Source organism: Lynx rufus, unplaced genomic scaffold (genome assembly GCF_022079265.1).
Source record: "Lynx rufus isolate CCGP_SWC_20201006 ecotype Redwood Valley unplaced genomic scaffold, mLynRuf1.p SCAF_2, whole genome shotgun sequence".
NCBI lineage: Eukaryota > Metazoa > Chordata > Mammalia > Carnivora > Felidae > Lynx > Lynx rufus.
The window spans coordinates 34,105,858-34,131,695 of NW_025814834.1; the positions used below are offsets into that span (position 1 = coordinate 34,105,858).

General features: G+C 38.9%; 1 protein-coding gene across 1 annotated transcript in view; it reads left to right on the top strand.

Annotated features, from left to right (window-relative positions):
• The first annotated feature begins 4,444 nt into the window (after positions 1 to 4,444).
• C2CD6 (C2 calcium dependent domain containing 6) overlaps positions 4,445 to 25,838 on the top strand; it is a 175,524-nt gene continuing 154,130 nt past the window's right edge. The window contains exon 1 of the mRNA XM_047082235.1: positions 4,445 to 4,657. Coding sequence (XP_046938191.1) covers positions 4,445 to 4,657 — 213 coding nt within the window. The remainder of the gene's footprint in view (positions 4,658 to 25,838) is intronic.

Here is a 25,838-nt window from a genome sequence, read left to right on the forward strand (position 1 = left end):
GATTAAGGTCATTTAACCCTGAAATGGGGAAATTGTCCTGGAGTATCTGGTTGGGCCCAGTGTAATCACATGAGTCCTTAAAAGCAGAGAACTTTTCCTTTATATGGTCAGAGAGTGAGATGACAATGGAAGAAGGGCAGAGAGTTATGTTGCTCATTTTGAAGGAGGAAGGGGCTACAAGCCAAGGAATATGGGTGATCTCTAGTAGCTGAGAATGGTCCTTGGTTGACAGCCTGCCAGTAAATGTATGTGGGCTCAGTCCTACATCTTTAAGGAACTGAATTTTGTTAAGATCCCAATGAGCAACAAAATAGATCTTCCCCTAGAACTTCCACGAAGGAATTAAACCCTGCTGACACCTTAATTTTAGCCCAGTGAGACCCATGTCAGACTTCTGACATACAGAATGTTAAGATAGCAAATGTGTGTTATTTAATCTGCTAAATTTGTGGTAGTTTGTTATGGCAGCAACAGAAAGTTAATACCAGGTTGAAGGGAGTTTTGCTCCTAACATCCTAGAGAATAAAGACGCCCCAGAGCAGCTATGGAATGCAACTCAGAAAGCTGGCTAGGTCGGTAGTAGTGTAACTGGCACGGGCATAGTTGCCTTTAAATTCCTCAGGTCTGGGAAGTATGACCCGGACCTCAAATTTCCCAATCACCCTAGCAAGTACGTATTTCCTGAGCAGCTGGTGGACCTGTACAAGCCTATCAAAAAACCTTTGGCCATGATGATTGGGAAACTTTGAGGAAGTTCACTGCTAATATGTCTCCATAATTGGCTCAAAGTCATCTTTTTTCTCACTTTTCACCCTGTATCGAGTGTGGGTAGAGTGGCTTAGTGGAGTTTCTGAGGTGTCAATAGGCAAGATCCCCAATGAGGCTTTTGTTGCTTTTTTGGGTGCAATACATTCAGTAATTGGAGTGGCCTCTCCCCACTCCCCATGAGCAGAACAAAACATAGACTTCTAGGCCCATCTCCAGAGATTGAGATTCAGTAGGTCTGAGATTCAGTAGGTCTTTTTAGAAAAAGATTCCCCAGATGATTGTGATATAGCTAGTAGACTAGCCAGCACTTGGGACCTCTGGCCTACATACACCATCTGTAATCTATTATGAAACATAAAGCTTGGCTTGTGATAGATGATGTGATTTCAATCAAATTGCTAGAATAGTGAAAGGACAAAAAAATGAGAAAATGAACAAAACCTAGTACCTGCTTTCTAGAGGCTTATTATCTAGTCAAAAGTCATAGGCAGGCATAGGAGTTAAAGAATCTAGGAAAGTATTGTGGGTAAGGTTGTGTGTGGGCATGTCCTTTATAGGATGGCTGGATTTCTACCGGTAAAGATGGGGGACAAGGAAAAGACCATATGAATGAGTGAACTCTGAGAGCTTTTTATTTGGAAACTATCAAATGTAAAAATGTTGAAAGACCAGGATAATTGTAGCAACTGTAATGTAGATCAATCTAGGTTTAATAGTTGTTAAAATTTTGCCACGTTTGCTCATTTGTTTTATCTTTCTTTACACACCCTTGTTTTCTTGCTAAATCTTTTGAAAGTTGCTAACATCATGTCACTTCACCAGAATATGTAAACGTGAATCCTCCAAAAATAAGAACATTTGTTTACATAGCACATCTTGTTGAAATAGCTGGAAAATAGTGCATTCTCAAATTTCCCAGCTGTCTCTCAAGATGTAGTCAAGGTTTGCACATTTCATTTGGTTGTTTTATCTCTTAGTTTTAAATGGTCTTCTTACATTTTTTTCTCTCCCCCATGATGTTTTTAATTGAAAAATTTCCTGAGATAAATGTAGATTCATGCATACTTGAGAAATAATACAGAGAAATCCTTTGTACACTTTGCCAGTGTCTCTAAATAACATTTTACAAAACTGTAGTATGATATCATATCCAGAATATTGACATTGATAAAACCCACTGATCTTATTTAAATTTCTCTAGTTTTACTTGTACCACTGTGTGTGTGTGTGTGTGTGTGTGTGTGTGTGTGTGTGTATTAATACAATGTTACCAGTTGGGTAGGTTTGTGTATCTACCACCATAGTCAAGATATCGAACAGTTCCAGGGTGCTTGGTGGCTCAGTCAGTTGAGCTTCCAACTTTGGCTCATGTCATGATCTCATGGTTCGTGAGTTCAAGCTCTGTGCTGAAGCTCAGAGCCAGGAGCCTGCTTCAGATTCTGTGTCTCCCTGTCTCTCTCTGTCCCTCCCCGACTGATGCTCTCTCTCTCTCAAAAATAAATAAACATTAACAAAAAAATTTTTTTAAAAGATACTGAACACTTCCAAAAACCACAGGAGTCTTTCATTGTTGCCCTTTTATAACCACACCTATTTCCCCATCTCTGCACCTCTAACTCCAACCCTTGGCAACTGCTAATCTGTCTTCTATTTATAACATTTTGTCATTTCAAGAATGTTATAAATGAATCATACAGTATGTAATCTTTTGGGATTAGCTTTTTTCTGCCCAGGAAATTCATCCAAGTTGTGTATTCATCTCTTTTCATTGCTAATTTGTATTCCAAGATAGGTGCTTGTTTAGTCATTTACCAGTTGAAAAACATGAGTTGATTACATTTTTTGGCTATTATGAATAAAGCTGCTATGAACATTTGTGTGTGGGTTTTTGTGTGAATGTAAGTTTTTGTTTCTCTGGGAAACTGCTCAGGAGTGCAATTGCTAGATTGTATGGTAGTTACATGTTTAGTTTTTTTTAAGAAATTGTCAAACTGTTTTCTAGAGTGGCTGTAACTTAAAGAATCCAAACCATTTTGTTTTGGAATGTCCCACCTACATTTTGCATTTGTTTGATTTTTTCCTAAGAGCATCATTCAATTTGTTCTCTATCTCCTGAACTTCCTGTAGACAGAAGGTTAGGTCTAGAGGTTTGACTAGATTTAGGTTAGATATATATTTTTTAAAGTTTATTTATTTATTTTGAGAGAGAGAGCGCGTGCGTGAGCACATAAGCCTGTGAGCAGGGGAGGGCAGAGACAGAAAAAAAGAGAGAATTCCAAGCAGGATCTGCACTGTCAGCACAGAGCTGGACACAAGGCTCATACTCATGAACCAGGAGATTATTACCTGAGCCAAAACCAAGAGCTGGATGCTTAATCAACTGAGCCACCCCAGAGCCCCAGATTAGATACTTTTTATGTTGTATTATTACATGAACCCTAAAGAAGTCATAGTGTGCTGCTGGGCAGCAAGTCTCATTGGCACAATGATTAAGTACAACACAGCATAGACCCCAAATGACAACAAATGTGTATCAAGAGCTTTTGGTTCTTGTGCCATGAGCCCTGAGGAGTACAAGATGAGAATCAGGTTCCTGCCCCCATTGAACTCTATCTTTTGAAATTAACTAATTCTATTAGTGTGAGCCCACTAGTCGTGATATGCCAAGTTGTAGCTTAGAGACAACAGTTAATTCTGCTTTGAGAATAAGTGCATGGGGTTATACGATTTAACTGAAAGCTGGAGTTTGAGCTGGCCCCTGAATAAAACAAAAATAGATCTCAAGTAGAATACCAATAAATAAGGATCCTGAGGTAGCAGAGTGTATTTTGAATGCCCTTGGTTTCCATATTAAGGAATTCGAATCTATGGCTAACAAAAAAAGCTCTGAAAATTTCTGTTGCTTGTTTTATTTTTATTTGTTGGTTTTGTTTGTTTTTAAAGGTAAACTGCATTAATATTGAGAAGTGTAAAGGGTGGATGACAGCAGGCTGGGAGATCCATGAGTAAACCATTGCAGTTGTGTATGTGAGGTATCGTAAACTAGATGCCATAAAGAGGAACAGTAGGGTTCTAATATTTAGGGTTAAAGCTAAAAAATATGTCTGAAGTTTTAAGCTTTTGTGGCTATGGTATTGCTACATTAAATGAGTTTGGAACATACTAGAGGTCTGAGAGGGAAGAAGAATATTAATTAACATGTGTTATGAGTGTATAGGACAGTAAAGACGTCCAAGTAGACTGTTGGAAACATAACATCTGGAGCTCAGGGGACAGTGTAAGGAAGTGGTTATTGATATTGTAAATCTCCCAGAAGTAACTGGTTTAGGGAAAAGAGGCTTATAATGGTTTGAGGGGCAGATAAGAAAATGAACTATGGTGTTCAATCACACAGCTGAGAAGCCTTGCTGTCCACCAGCATGCTATGCCTCCCTTGTAAGGGAGACCTAAATGGCTTAGGTAAGTGCTTGCAGCTGACCCTCCAGCTCTTGAAGCTCACACTTTCCTAAAGCCTGCTCTATCAGGGCAATGTGTGGTCACAGGGTGTGTACGCATGCGCATGCGCGGGGGGGGGGGGGGGAGGGTTGGGCTAGTGGGCTGCTCATGCGCAGAAGCAGGCAGGCGGTTAGGCGCAGACCCACCCGCAGAGCATGGGGGAATAGAGCCGCACCAAGGGATGGCTAAGGTTTCCAAAGCAGCTGATAACCGCGGCGGGCGGGTCCATTCCCTGTACACAGCCCCTGTGCTTCCCAGGAGTCGTCATGTCAACGTGGAAACCATGGACAAAAAAGGGTTGGCATCTTCTCCGGCTCGTAACTTCCAGGAGCCTAAGACTGGTTATCTGCCCAAGGAAGAGAACAAGGAAGGCACTGGGTACCGGCTGCTGAATGTGAGTGGGGGCCCGGGCCGGGGGAGTCTGTTTTCTACCTGGTAAATTCAGTCCTAGAGGACTGGGGAAGGACAGAGGGCTCAGTGCATGCAGATGGGAGGGAGGGAGACCTGCCCTAAGTTGGAAGGTGTTAATACCTGAGGAGGTGCTTATTTGTGGGAAGTTGACGTTTATTTAACGGATCACAGTCTCGTTTTATTAACTATTAAATTAAGACAATTTAGATAATACTTATGACAATCTCCCTTACTTATAGGGTCGTATGAAGATCTGAGGGAGATGGTGATGCAAAGTGCTTAACACTGCAAAGCACAGAGTGAATAAGTGTCAGCTGCTGTCATCATTGACTTTAGTGATGGTGTCATCACACATCATTGGGATTTCATTTATATGGTCAAAAGGCTAAACTCCAGAAACTTTAGTTACCTTTGTTTTCAATTCTTAAGGTTCTTACAGATGAACCTGTAGGACCAAATCTGCATCATGTCTACAAAGTGAATTATTGGCCTCCTGTTCTTAATTAGAAAGATTAATTTATATTTGAAATGTATGAAACTCTTGAGTTTCAAGAAGCTCTTGAGTTTCAAGTTGGACGCTTAACCAACTGAGCCCCCCCAGGGACTCCCCAAAAGACAAAGTTTCTCACATTAAAGTAACTGGCTCTTTACTCTCTACTAATTGGGAAAATCTGTAATGGCAAAAAGCTACCATGCAGCAGTGTTTTTAATTTACTTATAGGTACAACAGTATCTACATACATTCAAAAAAGAATAGTGTACCTGTATGCAAGGTACACTATTTACCCAAGTTTGGTTTCCCAAATTATTTGACCGTAGAATATTTTAATATTTTGAGAGAACAACAAAAAGAGCTTAGGAAATGAAATGTGCACTTGGATTTAGTTATAATGACCACGTAAATGAATTCTTTTCAGATACAGATCCAGAGGAATGAGTAATGAGTTTATGCACTATAGGCATTTATTATATAATACATTTAGAGTAATGCAAGTGTATGTTATTAAAATTATTATAATAGCTATAAGATACATAATGTAGACCTTGAACATGGAATGGATGGCGCTCTTTAATAAATGCTGCCTATGTATCAGTACACAGATGGGACATTATATATTTGGGCAACAGGTAGTCTTTCTATGATTTCTTGGCATTTTATGGTACATGATTTCTTGAAAGCAGTTTATCATAGTGGAATCAGAACAGCTCTGTAAATATGTTTAGCATTTTCTGTACAAAATACATTTGTTTTAAACTTGGAAGCAAATATATCTCTCATATATATTTCACATCCTCTTAGCATACATTTTGGAAAACACTAGTTTTTTTTTTTTTTATTTTTTTTTTCAATGTTTATTTATTTTTGGGACAGAGAGAGACAGAGCATGAACGGGGGAGGGGCAGAGAGAGAGGGAGACACAGAATCGGAAACAGGCTCCAGGCTCTGAGCCATCAGCCCAGAGCCTGACGCGGGGCTCGAACTCACGGACCGCGAGATCGTGACCTGGCTGAAGTCGGACGTTTAACCGACTGCGCCACCCAGGCGCCCCTGGAAAACACTAGTTTGCAGATAATGCTTAGAACACATTTCAATTCATTGTTATTCAAAGTTGAGAACCACGGAGATTGGAAACAGGAAAAGCTGGTGGGTTTTAAGGAGGGGGTTGACATGGATCAGATATGCTTTATGGGAAAATTGTTTGTTAGGATTTAAGGAGAGATTAAAGAATGTAGACAATGAGTACAGTAAAGTAAAATCTCTGAGAGAATGGAAAAGTATGGTCTCTAGAGCACAGAGAGAGGTATCCTTCTTAGATAGGAAGAAAGGCATCTCTTCCTTCAGACCAGTGTATATTTTATCCTTGGATCACTGGTATCCAAATCTTCTAGGATACTTACTAAAATCTAGATTCTTGGGCCTCCACCTTAGATCTACTGAATCAGAAGGCTGGGGCCCCAGGAATATGCTCAAATTTTAAACTACCCCTGTGGTTCATAGTTTGAAAATTACTATAGATAGAGGAAAAAGATAGGCATTGATGTGGAAGCTGTAGATTGAGGGAGTATGCTAGAGAAGAAAGCAAATGAAGCCAGAAGAGTTTCATGAACCAGGTGAAAGAAAAAGGAGGGATAAATGACTGGAGATCTCGGTGAGATGAAAAGAAAGTTTATTGAATATAAATTACTAAAGGAATTGGAAGGATTAACTAGAGAGAGTGCTCCAGTTGAGGGGCATTGCAGTTTCTGATTTTGGTAAAAATGTGGATTATGTACACTGCACATTAATATCAGTTCTTTAAACCTCGTTAGTTCCTTTCAGCAGCTCACTGCTGAAAGCAAACTAGATGCTACTTCCTAACTTCTCGTTATTTTACTTTTATTACACCTAGGCTTGTGTGCCAAGTTTTGTATTAGACACAGGGATGCAATGGTGAACAAGACAAGCAAAGCACCTTTCTTGAAGCTAATTTTCAGTTGGGAGAGAGAGTTACAGATTATGTTGCATTCTAAGGAAATAAAACGGCACTGCGATATAAAATAATTGTGGTGGAGAAAGATAGTAGTTTGGACAGGGGATCAGAGAATGCCTCTGTAAGTATTGGCTTTTAAGTGAAAACCTGAAGAGACTAGCTACCATTTAAAGAGTTTTGGAGAGCATAATAAAAGGAGTAAAGAAGCGTGAAGTTTCTGCAGATGGATAGTTCGGAATGGTCACAGAACATAGTGAATGAGAGGGGGAGTGGCGTGAAATGAGGCCATAGCATATCTTTTTTTGTATGTTTAAAGTATCTTAAATTTTTTTGTGTATGAATTTTCTGTTCAAGTTATTTTCCTAAGAGAATTTTGTTCTTTTCCTCCTCCACTTTTCAAAAATTCTTTATTTAAGGATATTAGATCTTCATCTGTGATACGTGTTACAAATATTTTTTCACAATTTAACAGCTGTATTTTGACTGTTCATGGTACTTTTTGCTATGTAAAAAGGTTCTCAATTTTATGAGGTCAAGTTTATCAATCTTTTATTACATCTGAATTGTGGGTCTTAGTTAAAAACTGTTTACATACACCCTAGTTGTAAAGGAATTTACCTGTTACCTTCTAGTACTTGTATATCATTTTTACATTTAATCCTTGATATTATCATTTTACATTTAAATCCCTGATTTATTTTGGGGCACCTGGGTGGCTCGGTTAGTTGAGCTCCTACTTCAGCTCAGGTCATGATCTCCTGGTTCATGAGTTTGAGCCCCGCATAGGGCTCTGTGCTGACAGCTCAGAGCCTGGAGCTTGCTTCAGATCCTGTGTCCCCTCCCTCTCTCTCTCTCTCTCTCTCTCTCTCTCTCTCTCTCTCTCTCTCTCTCCCTCCCCCTCCCTCCCTCCCCTCTCCCCCCTCCCCCTCCCTCCCTCCCTCTCTCTCCCTCTCCCTCTCCCTCTCCCTCTCCCTGTCTCCCGCTCCCCCGCTCACGCTCTGTCTCTCTCTAAAAACAAAACAAAACAAAAACACATAAAAAAATCCCTGATTTATTTGGATTGTATGGTATGAGGTATGGATTTTTTTTCCTTCTTAAAGTAGATGCCCTTAAACCATTTATTAAGAAAAAAAATCCATCTTTGCTGCATTGATTTGAGATGTCACCTTTATACTAAGTGAACATATATATTTGATTTTTTTCTGGACTTTCTGTTCTAGTGGTCTGTTTTTCAGATCATGTACCAGGACCATACTATTTTATTTTAAAGACTTATACTATGCCTTAATGTCTGGTAAGGCTGGTTCCCAACTTTGTATTTTTCCTTTTCTAATGATATCCTGAATATTATAACTTTTTAAAAAGCACTTGATTATTAATTGGTTTATCTCAGTAAAGAAGCCTATATTCTTTTATAAGGATTGCATTAAATTGATGAGTTAGGTAAAACTGACATCTTTATGATGTTGACTTGTCCTGTATAAGAGGTAAGAGATGCCTTTCCATTCATTTCAGATCTACTTAGGTATCTTGTAGATTTCCTTTTAGGAGTTTTGGACAGTTTTTGTTAAGATTATTTCTAAGGAGGGCCTTTTTCTGCGCTGTATCCCTTATTTTTTACATATATTAAGGCTATTGATTTTTGTATGTTAATTTCATAACCTACTACCTTATTGAATTTTTTAAACATTTGAGCTAGTGTTGTTATTTTAATTTTAGATACACAATCAGATCATCTTCAAATAGAGATAATTTTATTTTTTTTTCCAATTCTTTTGCCTTTAGTTGATCTCTCTTATCTAACTGCTTTGTCTCATGCCACCAGTAAGATGTTGAAGAGTGATGTGATAGCAGGCAGCCTTGCTTTGTTCCTGATCTTAGTAAAAGTGCTTCTACTGTTTCCATACCAAATGAAACACTGGCTTCAAGACTTGCTTAATTCCCATTTTTGAGAATGTTGAATTTTGTCAGAGGCCATTTAAACATGTATGGAAATAATCATACAACTTTTCTACTTAGATCTAGGATGTGTTATATTGTATTAATGAATTTCCCAATATCAAACTGCCTTGCATTCCTGGAATTAATACCTTTTGGTTATTGCATATTATTTTCTTAATGTGGTGCTCAATTTGTTTGTTATTATTTGGTATTTTTGTATCAATATTTATAAGTGATGCTTGTCTATAATTTTATCAGTTTAGGTATGGTGTTATGCTTGCTTCATAGAAATAGAAAGTTTTCCTTAATATTCAATGGTACAATCTGTAGTGCCATGGGATGTCTGTTCTTTGAAGGTTTGATAGAATTCCTTGTAAAAACTCCTGGCCCTGGCACTTTTTTTTGTGGTGGTAGTTCCTTGCTAACTTTCTCTATTTCTTTTATGGAAATTGGTCTATTTAAGCTGTTTATCACTGATAGGGTAAATTTTGTTAATTAGTATTTCCTTAGGAAATTATACATTTCATTTAGATTTTATTATATTTTATTTTTTTCATATATGAAATTTATTGTCAAATTGGTTTCCATACAACACCCAGTGCTCATCCCAAAAGGTGCCCTCCTCAATACCCATCACCCACCCTCCCCTTCCTCCCACCCCCCATCAACCCTCAGTTCTCAGTTTTTTTTTTTTTTTATAATTTTTTTTTTTCAACGTTTATTTATTTTTGGGACAGAGAGAGACAGAGCATGAACGGGGGAGGGGCAGAGAGAGAGGGAGACACAGAATCGGAAACAGGCTCCAGGCTCCGAGCCATCAGCCCAGAGCCCGACGCGGGGCTCGAACTCACGGACCGCGAGATCGTGACCTGGCTGAAGTCGGACGCTTAACCGACTGCGCCACCCAGGCGCCCCAGTTCTCAGTTTTTTTTGTTTTTTTTTTTTTTTTTCATTCACATATTTATTTATTTATTTATTTATTTATTTATTTATTTATTTTTTTATATGAAGTTTATTGACAAATTGGTTTCCATACAACACCCAGTGCTCATCCCAAAAGGTGCCCTCCTCACTACCCATCACCCACCCGCCCCTCCCTCCCACCCCCCATCAACCCTCAGTTTGTTCTCAGTTTTTAACAGTCTCTTATGCTTTGGCTCTCTCCCACTCTAACGTCCTTTTTTTTTTTTTTTTTTCCTTCCTCTCCCCCATGGGTTCCTGTTAAGTTTCTCAGGATCCACATAAGAGTGAAACCATATGGTATCTGTCTTTCTCTGTATGGCTTATTTCACTTAGCATCACACTCTCCAGTTCCATCCACGTTGCTACAAAAGGCCATATTTCATTTTTTCTCATTGCCACGTAGTATTCCATTGTGTATATAAACCACAATTTCTTTATCCATTCATCAGTTGATGGACATTTAGGCTCTTTCCATAATTTGGCTATTGTTGAGAGTGCTGCTATGAACATTGGGGTACAAGTGCCCCTATGCATCAGTACTCCTGTATCCCTTGGGTAGATTCCTAGCAGTGCTATTGCTGGGTCATAGGGTAGGTCTATTTTTAATTTTCTGAGGACCTCCACACTGCTTTCCAGAGCGGCTGCACCAATTTGCATTCCCACCAACAGTGCAAGAGGGTTCCCGTTTCTCCACATCCTCTCCAGCATCTATAGTCTCCTGATTTGTTCATTTTGGCCACTCTGACTGGCGTGAGGTGATACCTGAGTGTGGTTTTGATTTGTATTTCCCTGATAAGGAGCGACGCTGAACATCTTTTCATGTGCCTCTTGGCCATCTGGATGTCTTCTTTAGAGAAGTGTCTATTCATGTTTTCTGCCCATTTCTTCACTGGGTTATTTGTTTTTCGGGTGTGGAGTTTGGTGAGCTCTTTATAGATTTTGGATACTAGCCCTTTGTCCGATATGTCATTTGCAAATATCTTTTCCCATTCCGTTGGTTGCCTTTTAGTTTTGTTGGTTGTTTCCTTTGCTGTGCAGAAGCTTTTTATCTTCATAAGGTCCCAGTAATTCACTTTTGCTTTTAATTCCCTTGCCTTTGGGGATGTGTCGAGTAAGAGATTGCTACGGCTGAGGTCAGAGAGGTCTTTTCCTGCTTTCTCCTCTAAGGTTCTGATGGTTTCCTGTCTCACATTTAGGTCCTTTATCCATTTTGAGTTTATTTTTGTAAATGGTGTGAGAAAGTGGTCTAGTTTCAACCTTCTGCATGTTGCTGTCCAGTTCTCCCAGCACCATTTGTTAAAGAGGCTGTCTTTTTTCCATTGGATGTTCTTTCCTGCTTTGTCAAAGATGAGTTGGCCATATGTTTGTGGGTCTAGTTCTGGGGTTTCTATTCTATTCCATTGGTCTGTGTGTCTGTTTTTGTGCCACCCAGTTCTCAGTTTTTAACAGTCTCTTATGTTTTGGCTGTCTCCCACTCTAACCTCTTTTTTTTTTTTTTCTTTCCTTCCCTTCCCCCATGGGTTTCTGTTAAGTTTCTTAGGATCCACATAAGAGTGAAACCATATGGTATCTGTCTTTCTCTGTATGGCTTATTTCACTTATCACACTCTCCAGTTCCATCCACGTTGCTACAAAAGGCCATATTTCATTCTTTCTCATTGCACGTAGTACTCCATTGTGTATATAAACCACAATTTCTTTATCCATTCATCAGTTGATGGACATTTAGGCTCTTTCCATCATTTGGCTATTGTTGAGAGCGCTGCTATGAACATTGGGGTACAAGTGCCCCTATGCATCAGTACTCCTGTATCCCATGGGTAAATTCCTAGCAGTGCTATTGCTGGGTCATAGGGTAGGTCTATTTTTAATTTTCTGAGGAATCTCCACACTGCTTTCCAGAGTGGCTGCACCAATTTGCATTCCCACCAACAGTGCAAGAGGGTTTCCGTTTCTCCACATCCTCGCCAGCATCTATAGTCTCCTGATTTGTTCATTTTGGCCACTCTGACTGGCGTGAGGTGATACCTGAGTGTGGTTTTGATTTGTATTTCCCTGATAAGGAGCGACGTTGAGCATCTTTTCATGTGCCTATTGGCCATCTGGATGTCTTCTTTAGAGAAGTGTCTATTCATGTTTTCTGCCCATTTCTTCACTGGGTTATTTGTTTTTCGGGTGTGGAGTTTGGTGAGCTCTTTATAGATTTTAGATACTAGCCCTTTGTCCGATATGTCATTTGCAAATATCTTTTCCCATTCCGTTGGTTGCCTTTTAGTTTTGTTGGTTGTTTCCTTTGCTGTGCAGAAGCTTTTTTATCTTCATAAGGTCCCAGTAATTCACTTTTGTTTTAATTCCCTTGCCTTTGGGGATGTGTCGAGTAAGAAATTGCTACGGCTAAGGTCAGAGAGGTCTTTTCCTGCTTTCTCCTCTAGGGTTTTGATGGTTTCCTGTCTCACATTCAGGTCCTTTATCCATTTTGAGTTTATTTTTGTGAATGGTGTGAGAAAGTGGTCTAGTTTCAACCTTCTGCATGTTGCTGTCCAGTTCTCCGAGCACCATTTGTTAAAGAGACTGTCTTTTTTCCATTGGATGTTCTTTCCTGCTTTGTCAAAGATGAGTTGGCCATACGTTTGTGGGTCTAGTTCTGGGGTTTCTATTCTCTTCCATTGGTCTATGTGTCTGTTTTTGTGCCAATACCATGCTGTCTTGATGATTACAGCTTTGTAGTAGAGGCTAAAGTCTGGGATTGTGATGCCTCCTGCTTTGGTCGTCTTCTTCAAAATTCCTTTGGCTATTCGGGGCCTTTTGTGGTTCCATATGAATTTTAGGATTGCTTGTTCTAGTTTCGAGAAGAATGCTGGTGCAATTTTGATTGGGATTGCATTGAATGTGTAGATAGCTTTGGGTAGTATTGACATTTTGACAATATTTATTCTTCCAATCCATGAGCAGGGAATGTCTTTCCATTTCTTTATATCTTCTTCAATTACCTTCATAAGCTTTCTATAGTTTTCAGCATACAGATCTTTTACATCTTTGGTTAGATTTATTCCTAGGTATTTTATGCTTCTTGGTGCAGTTGTGAATGGGATCAGTTTCTTTATTTGTCTTTCTGTTGCTTCATTATTAGTGTATAAGAATGCAACTGATTTCTGTACATTGATTTTGTATCCTGCAACTTTGCTGAATTCATGTATCAGTTCTAGCAGACTTTTGGTGGAGTCTATCGTGTTTTCTATGTATAATATCATGTCATCTGCAAAAAGCGAAAGCTTGACTTCATCTTTGCCAAATTTGATGCCTTTGATTTCCTTTTGTTGTGTGATTGCTGATGCTAGAACTTCCAGCACTATGTTAAACAACAGCGGTGAGAGTGGGCATCCCTGTCGTGTTCCTGATCTCAGGGAAAAAGCTCTCAGTTTTTCCCCGTTGAGGATGATGTTAGCTGTGGGCTTTTCATAAATGGCTTTTATGATCTTTAAGTATGTTCCTTCTATCCTGACTTTCTCAAGGGTTTTTTATTAAGAAAGGGTGCTGGATTTTGTCAAAGGCCTTTTCTGCATCGATTGACAGGATCATATGGTTCTTCTCTTTTTTTTTTGTTAATGTGATGTATCACGTTGATTGATTTGCCAATGTTGAACCAGCCCTGCAGCCCAGGAATGAATCCCACTTGATCATGGTGAATAATTCTTTTTATATGCTGTTGAATTCGATTTGCTAGTATCTTATTGAGAATTTTTGCATCCATAGTCATCAGGGATATTGGCCTGTAGTTCTCTTTTTTTACTGGGTCTCTGTCTGGTTTAGGAATCAAAGTAATACTGGCTTCATAGAATGAGTCTGGAAGTTTTCCTTCCCTTTCTATTTCTTGGAATAGCTTGAGAAGGATGGGTATTATCTCTGCTTTAAACGTCTGGTAGAACTCCCCTGGGAAGCCATCTGGTCCTGGACTCTTATTTGTTGGGAGATTTTTGATAACTGATTCAATTTCTTCACTGGTTATGGGTCTGTTCAAGCTTTCTATTTCCTCCTGATTGAGTTTTGGAAGAGTGTGGGTGTTTAGGAATTTGTCCATTTCTTCCAGGTTGTCCAATTTGTTGGCATATAATTTTTCATAGTATTCCCTGATAATTGTTTGTATCTCTGAGGGATTGGTTGTAATAATTCCATTTTCATTCATGATTTTATCTATTTGGGTCATCTCCCTTTTCTTTTTGAGAAGCCTGGCTAGAGGTTTGTCAATTTTGTTTATTTTTTCAAAAAACCAACTCTTGGTTTCATTGATCTGCTCTACAGTTTTTTTAATTCTATATTGTTTATTTCTGCTCTGATCTTTATTATTTCTCTTCTTCTGCTGGGTTTAAGCTGCCTTTGCTGTTCTGCTTCTATTTCCTTTAGGTGTGCTGTTAGATTTTGTATTTGGGATTTTTGTTGTTTCTTGAGATAGGCCTGGATTGCAATGTATTTTCCTCTCAGGACTGCCTTCGCTGCGTCCCAAGGTGTTTGGATTGTTGTATTTTCATTTTCGTTTGTTTCATATATTTTTTAATTTCTTCTCTAACTGCCTGGTTGACCCACTCATTCGTTAGTAGGGTGTTCTTTAACCTCCATGCTTTTGGAGGTTTTCCAGACTTTTTCCTGTGGTTGATTTCAAGCTTCATAGCATTGTGGTCTGAAAGTATGCATGGTATAATTTCAATTCTTGTAAACTTATGAAGGGCTGTTTTGTGACCCAGTATGTGATCTATCTTGGAGAATGTTCCATGTGCACTCGAGAAGAAAGTATATTCTGTTGCTTTGGGATGCAGAGTTCTAAATATATCTGTCAAGTCCATCTGATCCAATGTATCATTCAGGGCCCTTGTTTCTTTATTGACCATGTGTCTAGATGATTTATCCATTGTTATAAGTGGGGTATTAAAGTCCTCTGCTGCAATTACCACATTCTTATCAATAAGGTTGCTTATGTTTGTGAGTAATTGTTTAATAAATTTGGGGGCTCCGGTATTCGGCACATAGACATTTATAATTGTTAGCTCTTCCTGATGGATAGACCCTGTAATTATTATATAATGCCCTTCTTCATCTCTTGTTACAGCCTTTAATTTAAAGTCTAGTTTGTCTGATATAAGTATGGCTACTCCAGCTTTCTTTTGACTTCCAGTAGCATGATAAATAGTTCTCCATCCCCTCACTCTCAACCTAAAGGTGTCCTCAGATCTAAAATGAGTCTCTTGTAGACAGCAAATAGATGGGTCTTGTTTTTGTATCCATTCTGATACCCTATGTCTTTTGGTTGGCGCATTTAATCCATTTACATTCAGAGTTATTATAGAAAGATACGGGTTTAGAGTCATTGTGATGTCTGTATGTTTTATGCTTGTAGTGATGTCTCTTGTACTTTGTCTCACAGGATCCCCCTTAGGATCTCTTGTAGGGCTGGTTTAGTGGTGACAAATATCTTCAGTTTTTGTTTGTTTGGGAAGACCTTTATCTCTCCTTCTATTCTAAATGACCGAGTTGCTGGATAAAGGATTCTCGGCTGCATATTTTTCCTGTTTAGCACTCTGAAAATATCGTGCCAATCCTTTCTGGCCTGCCAAGTTTCTAAAGAGAGATCAGTCATGAGTCTTATAGGTCTCCCTTTATATGTGAGGGCACGTTTATCCCTTGCTGCTTTCAGAATTTTCTCTTTATCCTTGTATTTTGCCAGTTTCACTATGATATGTTGTGCAGAAGATCGATTCAAGTTACATCTGAAGGGAGTTCTCTGTGCCTCTTGGATTTCAATGCCTTTTTCCTTCCCCAGATCAGGGAAGTTCTCAGCTATAATTTCTTCAAGTACCCCTTCAGCACCTTTCCCTCTCTCTTCCTCCTCTGGGATACCAATTATGCATATATTATTTCTTTTTAGTGTATCACTTAGTTCTCTAATTTTCCCCTCATACTCCTGGATTTTTTAATCTTTTTCTCAGCTGCTTCTTTTTCCATGATTTTATCTTCTAGTTCCTCTATTCTCTCCTCTGCCTCTTCAATCCGAGCTGTGGTCGTCTCCATTTTATTTTGCAGATCATTAAGAGCATGTTTTAGCTCCTCCTGGCTGTTCCTTAGTCCCTTGATCTCTGTAGCAATAGATTCTCTGGTGTCCTTTATACTGTTTTCAAGCCCAGCGATTAATTTTATGACTGTTTTTCTAAATTCACTTTCTGTTACATTGTTTGAATACTTTTTGATCAGTTCGTTAGCTGTTATTACTTCCTGGAGATTCTTTTGAGGGGAATTCTTTAGTTTCGTCATTTTGGATAGTCCCTGGAGTGGTGTGGAACTGCAGGGCACTTCCCTTGTGCTGTCTTGAATAACTGGAGTTGGTGGGTGGGGCCGCAGTCACACCTGATGTCTGCCCGCAGCCCGCTGCTGGAGCCACAGTCAGACTGGTGTGTACCTTCTCTTCCCCTCTCCTAGGGGTGGGATTCACTGTGGGGTGGCGTGGCCCATCTGGGCTACTTGCACACTGCCAGGCTTGTGGTGCTGGGGATCTGGTATATTAGCTGGGGTGGATCAGCATGGTGCACAGGGGCAGGAGGGGCAGGCTCAGCTCACTTTTCCTTCGGAGATCTGCTTCTGGAGGGGCCCTGCAGCACCGGGAGGGAGTCACACCCGCTGCTGGAGGGATGGATCCGCAGAAGCACAATGTTGGGTGTTTGCCCGGTGCAAGCAAGTTCCCTGACAGGAACTGGTTCCCTTTGGGATTTTGGCTGGGGGATGGGCGAGGGAGATGGCGCTGGCGAGCGCCTTTGTTCCTCGCCAAGCTGAGCTCTGTCGTCTGCGGCTCAACAACTCTCCCTCCCATTGTCCCCTAGACATCCCGTTCTCTGAGCAGAGCTGTTAACTTAAAACCTTCCAGATGTTAAGTCCCGCTTGCTGTCAGAACACACACCCTCCAGTCTGCTTTTGCAAGCCAGACTCGGGGGCTCTGCTTTGCTTTGCCAGTGGGCTGGCCCTCTGCCCCGGCTCCCTCCCGTCAGTCCATGTATCGAGCACCACCTCTCTGCCCTTCCTACCCTCTTCTGTGGGCCTCTTGTCTCCGCTTGACTCTGGAGAATCTGTTCTGCTAGGCTTCTGGCGGTTTTCTGGGTTATTTAGGCAGGTGTGGGTGGAATCTAAGTGATCCGCAGGACGCGGTGAGCCTAGTGTCCTCCTACGCCGCCATCTTCCCAACTAAGCTAGATATTAACTCATCTTTAAATGTTTGATAGAACTTGGGGCACCTGGGTGGCTCAGTCAGTTGAACATTCAACTTCAGCTCAGGTCATGATCTGTGTTTTGTGAGTTTGAGCCCCATATTGGGCTCACTGCTGTCACCCCAGAGACCACTTTGGATCCTCTGTTCCCCTTTGTCCCTCTCCTGCTTGTGCTCTCTGTCTCAAAAATAAAAATTAAAAAAAATATTTGATAGAACTCACCCGTGAAGCTGTCTCGTTCTGGACTTCTGTTTGTTGGGAGCCTTTTGATTATTGATTCAATTTCATTGCTAGTAATTGGTCTGTTTAAAGTTTTTATTTCTTCCTGGTTCAGTTTTGGGTGGTTATATGTTTCTAGGAATTTATCTATTTCCTCTAGATTGCCTATTTGTTGGCATGGAATTTTTCATAATATTTTCGTACAGTCTTGTATTTCTGTGATTTTGGTTGATATTTCTCCTCTTTCATTTCGGATTTTGAGTTTTCATCATCGTCATCTTCTTCCTCTTCTTTTTTTTGAGTCTGGTTAAAGGTTTATCAGTTTTGTTGACCTTTTCAAAGGACAAACTCCTCATTTCATTGATCTTTTTTTTTTTTTTAGTTTTTATTTGTGCTCTAATTTTTATCACTCCCTTTCTCGAACTCATTTTTAGCTTTGTTTCTCTTTTTCTAGCTCTGGTCATGTAAAGCTAGGTTGTTCATTTGATATTTTTCTTCCTTTTTGAGGTAGGGCTTGTATGACTATAAACTTAAACAGCTTTTACTGCATTCCAACGATTTTGGGCTATTGTATTTTCATCTGTCTTCATTGTTTTTTGGTTTCCTCTTTGATTTCTTGATTGACCCATTCATTGTTTAGTAGCATGTTATTTAACCACCATATATTTGTGTTCTTTCCAGAATCTTTCGTGTTATTAATTTCTAGTTTCATAGCATTGTGGTCTGAAAAGATGCATGGTGGGGCGCCTGGGTGGCGCAGTCGGTTAAGCGTCCGACTTCAGCCAGGTCACGATCTCGCGGTCCGTGAGTTCGAGCCCCGCGTCGGGCTCTGGGCTGATGGCTCAGAGCCTGGAGCCTGTTTCCTGTTCTGTGTCTCCCTCTCTCTCTGCCCCTCCCCCGTTCATGCTCTGTCTCTCTCTGTCCCAAAAATAAATAAACGTTGAAAAAAAAAATTAAAAAAAAAAAAAAAAGAAAAGATGCATGGTATGACTTAAGTCCTTTTTAAATTGTTGATACTTCATTTGTCACCTAACATGGTATCTATTCTGGAGAGTGTTTCGTGTGCTCTTGAAAAGAATGTGTATCCTGTTTTAGGATAGCATGTTTTTTTTTTCCTTTCAAATTTTTATTCTAGTTAACATGCAGTGCAATATTGGTTTCAGGAGTAGAATTCAGTGATTCATCACTTATGTAAACACCCAGTGCTCATCATAAATGCCTTCCTTAATACCCATCACCCATGAAGTCCATCCCCCATGCACCTCCCTCCATCGACCCTCAATTTATCCTCTAGATAAGATGTTCTGAATACATCTGTTAGATCCATTTGGTCCAATATGTAATTTAAAGCCTCTGTTTCCTTGTTGATTTTCTGTTTGGATGATCTATTCATTGATATAAGTGGGGTGTTGATGTCCCCTCCTATTATTGCATTACTATCAATTTCTTCCTTATGTTTGTTAATAGGTGCCATATGTATTTGGATGCATAAACACTTACAATTATTATATCTTCTTGTTCCCTTAATGATTGTGTAGTGTCCTTCGACTCTTGTTACAGTCTTTGTTTTAAAGTCTATTTTGTCTGATACAAGTACTGCTACCCTGGTTTATTTTCATCTTCATTTGTATGGTAAATGTTTTTCCATCCCTTCCCTTTCAATATGCACGTGCTTTAGGTCTGAAAGGAGTCTGTTGTAGGCAGCATATAGGTTTTGCTTTTTTATTCATTCTGTCACTCTATGTCTTTTGATTGGAGAGTTTAGTCTATTTACATTCAAAGTAATTATTGATAGATATGTACTTATTGCCATTTTGTTAATTATTTTTTGATTATTTTTCTTCTCCTTTCCTTTTTTCTCTTGCTCTCTTTCATAGTGTGCGTTCATGTTTTTTTTAGTGATATACTTGGATTCCTTTTTTTTTCAATTCTTTATTTTTTAAAATTTACATCCAAATTAGTTAGCATATAGTGAAACAATGATTTCAGGAGTAGATCCTTTAATGCCCCTTACCCATTTAGCCTATCCCCCCTCCCACAACCCCTCCAGCAACCCTCAGTTTGTTCTCCATATTTATGAGTCTCTTCTGTTTTGTACCCCTCCCTGATTTTATATTATTTTTGTTTCCCTTCCCTTATGTTCGTTTTGTCTCTTTAAGTCCTCATATGAGTGAAGTCGTATGCTTTTTGTCTTTCTCTAATACTTAGCATAGTACCCTCCAGTTCCATCCACGTAGTTGCAAATGGCAAGATTTCATTCTTTTTGATTGCCGAGTCATACTCCATTGTATATATATATATATACCACATCTTCTTTATCCATTCATCCATCGATGGACATTTGGGCTCTTTCCATACTTTGGCTATTGTTGATAGTGCTGCTATAAACATGGGGGTTCCTGTGTCCCTTTGAAACAGCACACCGGTATCCCTTGGATAAATGCCTACTAGTGCAATTGCTGGTTCGTAGGGTACTTCTATTTTCAGTTTTTTGAGGAACTTCCATACTGTTTTCCAGAGTGGCTGCACCAGCTTGCATTCCCACCAACAATGCAAAAGAGATGCTCTTTGTTCGCATCCTCACCAACATCTGTTGTTGCCTGAGTTGTTCATGTTAGCCATTCTGACAGGTGTAAGGTGGTATCGCATTGTGGTTTTGATTTGTATTTCCCTGATGAGGAGTGATGTTGAGCATTTTTCATGTGTCGGTTGGCCATCTGGATGTCTTCTTTGGAGAAGAGTCTATTCATGTCTTTTGCCATTTAACTGGATTATTTCACTGGATTATTTGTTTTTTGGGTCTTGAGTTTGATAAGTTCTTTATAGATTTTGGATGCTAACCCTTTATCTGATATGTCCTTTGCAAATATCTTCTCCCATTCTGTAAGTTGCCTTTTAGTTTTGCTGATTGTTTCCTTTGTGGTGCAGAAGCTTTTTATTTTGATGAGGTCCCAGTAGTTCATTTTTGCTTTTGTTTCCCTTGCCTCCAGAGACGTGTTGAGTAAGAAGTTGCTGCAGGCAAGATCAAAGAGGTTTTTGCCTGCTTTCTCTTCAAGGATTTTGATGGCTTCCTGACGTACATTGAAATCTTTCATCCATTTTGAGTTTATTTTTGTGTATGGTGTAAGAAAGTGGTCGAGGTTCATTCTTCTGCATGTCGTTCTCCAGTTTTCCCAGCACCACTTGCTGAAGAGAGTGTCTTTATTCCATTGGATATTATTTCCTGCTTTGACAAAGATTAGTTGGCCATATGTTTGTGGGTCCATTTCTGGGTTCTCTATTCTGTTCCATTGATCTGAGTGTCTGTTCTTGTGCCAGTACCATACTGTCTTTATCATTACAGCTTTGTAGTGTAGCTTGAAGTCTGGGATTGTGATGCCTCCTGCTTTGGTTTTCTTTTTCAAGATTGCTTTGGCTATTCAGGGTCTTTTCTGGTTCCATACAAATTTTAGGATTATTTGTTCTAGCTCCGGGAAGAATGCTGGTGTTATTTTGATACGGATTGCATTGAATATTTAGATTGCTTTGTGTAGTATCGACATTTTAACAACATTTGTTCTTCCTATCCAGGAGCATGGACTCTTCCATTTTTTTGTGTCTTCTTCAGTTTCTTTCATAAGCTTTCTATAGTTTTCAGTGTATAGATTTTTCACCTCTTTGGCTAGATTTATTCCTAGGTATTTTATGTTTTTTTTTGTGCAATTATAAATGGGATCGATTCCTTGATTTCTCTTTCTGTCGCTTCATTGTTGATGTATAGGAATGCAACCGATTTTTGTGCATTGATTTTATATCCTGCCACTTTGCTGAATTCATGAATCAATTCTAGCAGTTTTTTGGTGGAATCTTCTGGGTTTTCATGTCTTCTCTGAAGAGTGAAAGTTTGACCTCCTCCTGGCCAATTTGGATACCTTTTATTTCTTTGTGTTGTCTGATTGCAGAGGCTAAGACTTCCAATACTATGTTGAATAACAGTAGTGAGAGTGGACATCCCTGTCTTGTTCCTGACCTTAGGGGGAAAGCTCTCAGTTTATCCCCACTGAGGATGATATTAGCGTTTGGGTCTTTCATATATGGTTTTTATCATGTCGAGGTATGCTCCTTCTATCCCTACTTTCTTGAGGGTCCTTGTCAAGAAAGGATGTTGTATTTTGTCACATGCTTTCTCTGCATCTATTGAGAGGATCATATGGTTCTTGTCCATTCTTTTATTGATGTGACGAATCACATTAATGTTTTGCAGATACTGAACCAGCCCTGCATCCCAGGTATAAATCCTCCTTGGTCGTGGTGAATAATTTTTTTAATGTATTGTTGGATCCAGTTGGCTAATATGTTGTTGAGGATTTTTGCATCCATGATCATCAGGGAAATTGGTCTGTAGTTCTCCTTTTTAGTGGGGTCTTTGTCTGGTTTTGGAATCAAGGTAATGCTGGCTTCATAGAAAGAGTTTGGAAGTTTTCCTTCCATTTCTATTTTTTGGAACAGTTTCAAGAGAATAGGTGTTAATTCCTCCTTAAATGTTTGGTAGAATTCCCCTGGAAAGCCATCTGGCCCTGGACTCTTGTGTTTTGGGAGATTTTTGATTACTAATTCGATTTCCTTACTGGTTATGGGTCTGTTCAAATTTTCCATTTCTTCCAGTTTCAGTTTTGATAGTGTATATGTTTCTAGGAATTTGTCCTTTTCTTCCAGATTTCCTATTTTATTGGCCTATAATTGCTCATAACATTCTCTTATTATTGTTTTTCTTTCTGCTGTGTTGGTTGTGATCTCTCCTCTTTCATTCTTGATTTTATTTATTCGGGTCCTTTCCTTTTTCTTTTTGATTAGTGGTTTCTCAATTTTGTTAATTCTTTCAAGGAACCAGCTTCTGGTTTCATTGTTCTGTTCTACTGTTTTTTGGTTTTGATAGCATTAATTTCTGCTCTAGTCTTAATTATTTCCTGTCTTTTGATGGTTTTGGGTTTTATTTGCTGTTCTTTTTCCAGCTCCTTAAGGCATAAGGTTAGGTTGTGTATCTGAGATCTTTCTTCCTTCTTTAGGAAGGCCTGGAATGCTATATGCTTTCCTCTTATGACTGCCTTTGCTGCGTCCCAGAGGTTTTGGGTTGTGGTGTTATCATTTTCATTGACTTCCATATAATTTTTAATTTCCTCTTTAACTTCTTAGTTAGCCCATTCATTCTTTCGTAGGATGTTCTTCAGTATCCAAGTATTTGTTACCTTTCCAATTTTTTTCTTGTGGTTGATTTTGAGTTTCATGGGGTTGTGGTCTGAAAATATACACGGTATGATCTCGATCTTTTTGTACCTACTTAGGACCGATTTGTGTCCCAGTAGATGGTCTATTCTGGAGAACGTTCCATGTGCACTGGAGAAGAATGTATATTCTGCTGCTTTAGGATGAAATGTTCTGAATATATCTGTTAAGTCCATCTGGCCCAGTGTGTCATTCAAAGCCATTGTTTCCGTGTTGATTTTTTGATTGGAGGATCTGTCCATTGCTGTGAGTGGGGTGTTGAAGTCTCCTACTATTATGGTATTACTATGGATGAGTTTTTTTTATGTTTGTGATTAATTGATTTATATATTTGGGTGTTTTCACATTTGGCGCATAAATGTTTACAATTGTTAGGTCTTCTTGGTGGATAGGCCCCTTGATTATGATATGATGCCCTTCTGCATCTCTTGATACAGTCTTTATTTTAAAGTCTAGATTGTCTGATATAAGTATGGCTACTCCAGCTTTCTTTTGTTGACCATTAGCGTGATAGATGGTTCTCCATCCCCTTATTTTCATTCTGAATGTGTCTTTAGGTCTAAAGAGGTCTCTTGTAAACAGCATATAGATGGATCTTGTTTTCTTATCCATTCTGTTACCCTATGTCTTTTGATTGGAGCATTGAGTCCATTGATGTTTAGAGTGACTACTGAAAGATATGAATTTATCACCATTATGATGCTTGTAAAGTTGGAGTTTCTCGTGGTGTTCTCTGGTCCTTTCTACTCTTGTTGCTTTTGGTATTTATTTATTTATTTATTTATTTATATATTTTTGCATTTTTTCTCTCCTCAGACAGTCCCCCTTAAAATTTCTTGCTGGGCTGGTTTAGTGGTCACAAACTCCTTTAATTTTTGTTTGTCTGGGAAACTGTTTATCTCTCCTTCTATTTTGAATGACAGCCTTGCCGGGTAAAGAATTCTTGGCTGCATATTTTTCTGATTCAGAGTACTGAATATATCCTGCCACTCCTTTCTGTCCTGCCAAGTTTCTGTGGATAGGTCTGCTGTAAACCTGATCTGTCTTCCCTTGTATGTTACAGACTTTTTTTCCCTTGCTGCTTTCATGATTCTCTGCTTGCCTGAGTATTTTGTGTATTTGACTATGATATGCCTTGTTGATGGTCGGTTTTTGTTGAATCTAATGGGAGTCCTCTGTGCTTCCTGGAATTTGGTGTCTGCGTCTTTCCCCAGGTTAGGAAAGTTCTCCACTATGATTTGCTCACATAACCCTTCTACCCCTATTTCTCTGTCTTCCTCTTCTGGGACCCCTATGATTCTGATGTTGTTCCTTTTTCATGAGTCACTGATTTCTCTAATTCTTAAATCGTGCTCTTTTGCCTTAATCTCCCTCTTTTTTTCTGCTTCGTTATTCTCTATGAGTTTGTCCTCTGCATCGCTGAATCTCTGTTCTGCCTTATCCATCCTTGCTGCCACTGCATCCATCCATGATTGCAGCTCATTTATAGCATTTTAAATTTCATTCTGGCTATTTTTTACTTCTTTTATCTCTGCAGAAAGGGATTCTAACCTATTTTTGACTCCAGCTAGTATTCTTATTATCGTGATTCTAAATTCTGGTTCAGACATCTTGCTGTGTCTGTGTGGGTTAAATCCCTGGCTGTCGTTTCTTCATGCTCTTTCTTTTGGGGTGAATTCCTTCGTTTTGTCATTTTGAAAGGAGAAAAGGAATTAATGGGGTAGAAAAATTGAAATTAAAAAAATTAAAATTAAAAAAATATTAAAATTAAAAATTAAAAACACACACAAATCTACTAGATCGTAGGTGTGTTTTGGTCTGGGTGTTGAAACTGGTTTGACAGATTAGAGGGAAAAAAGGCGGGGGAAGGAAATTGTTTGAGAATTTGAAAAAAGGAATACACTGAACTAGACTAAAATGAGATGATGGAGGAAAAATTGAATTTGAAAAAATATACACAGAAGTAAAGAATATAGTAGAAAAAATTAAAGACAAATATTTTTTATAAAAATTAAAAATATGAATTTTTCTTTTTCTGTATTTAAGAAAAAAGAAAAACAAAAAAGAAAAAAAGGAAATCATTTGAAAATTTGAAAAAGTGAATACACTGTAGTAGACTAAAATAAAATGATGGAAGTAAAATAGAATTTGAAACAATTTACATAAAAGTGAAAATATAGTAATAAAAATTAAAATATTTTTAATTGAAATTGAAAGTAAAAATGAATTTTTTCTCTTTCTGCCTTGAAGAAAAAGAAAAATGAAAAAGATAAAAAAATTAAACTGTTTGAAAATTTGAAAAGGTGAATACACTGAAGTAGACTAAAATAAAATGATGCAAGTAAAGTACGATTTGAAAAAATTTACACAAAAGTAAAAAATATAGTAATAAAAATTAAATAAAAACATTTTTAATAAAAATTGAAAATAAAAATGAATTTCTTCTCTTTCTATATTCAAGAAAAGGAAAAGAATTATAAAAGAGAAAAAGAAAAAAAAAGAGGAAAAAAAGAAAGAAAATTGAATAGATGAACCTGCTAACAGATTGAAGTGGGACTGAAATTGCTTCATTTTACCCTAGAAGTCAGTCTGTTTAGCTCTTTATAGTCCATAAATTAAGCCTGCGGTGAGACTTGTGTTCTTGAAGAGTGAAGTTGTCCCAGTTGGGCTGTGCTCAGTGTAACAGCTCTGCTCTCCACTAGAGGGCATTGCTACCCTACTGGGGTGGATTGTTGCGGAGCTCATAGGTGTGTATGCGCACGTGCGGGAGCGGTGAAAATGGTGCCACACAGCTACCCAGCCTGTTCTCTCAGATCAGCAATCATGCACCTGTCCCCTATCTTCAGCTCTTGTCCACTCCCCACTTTTTCACTCTCCATGACCCTGCCCCTGGCAGTACCTCTCTCCTGAGTTTTATTTCAGATGCGGCTGTTTTCCCTGGCCCCTTACTTTCAAAGGACTGTGGCTTTGACCCATTCAGCTCCTCTGTGGGAGGGTCTCACCGAGCAATGGCTGAATGAGCAATGGCCGAATGTTGGCTGTACCAGGAACGCTTGCTGGACCC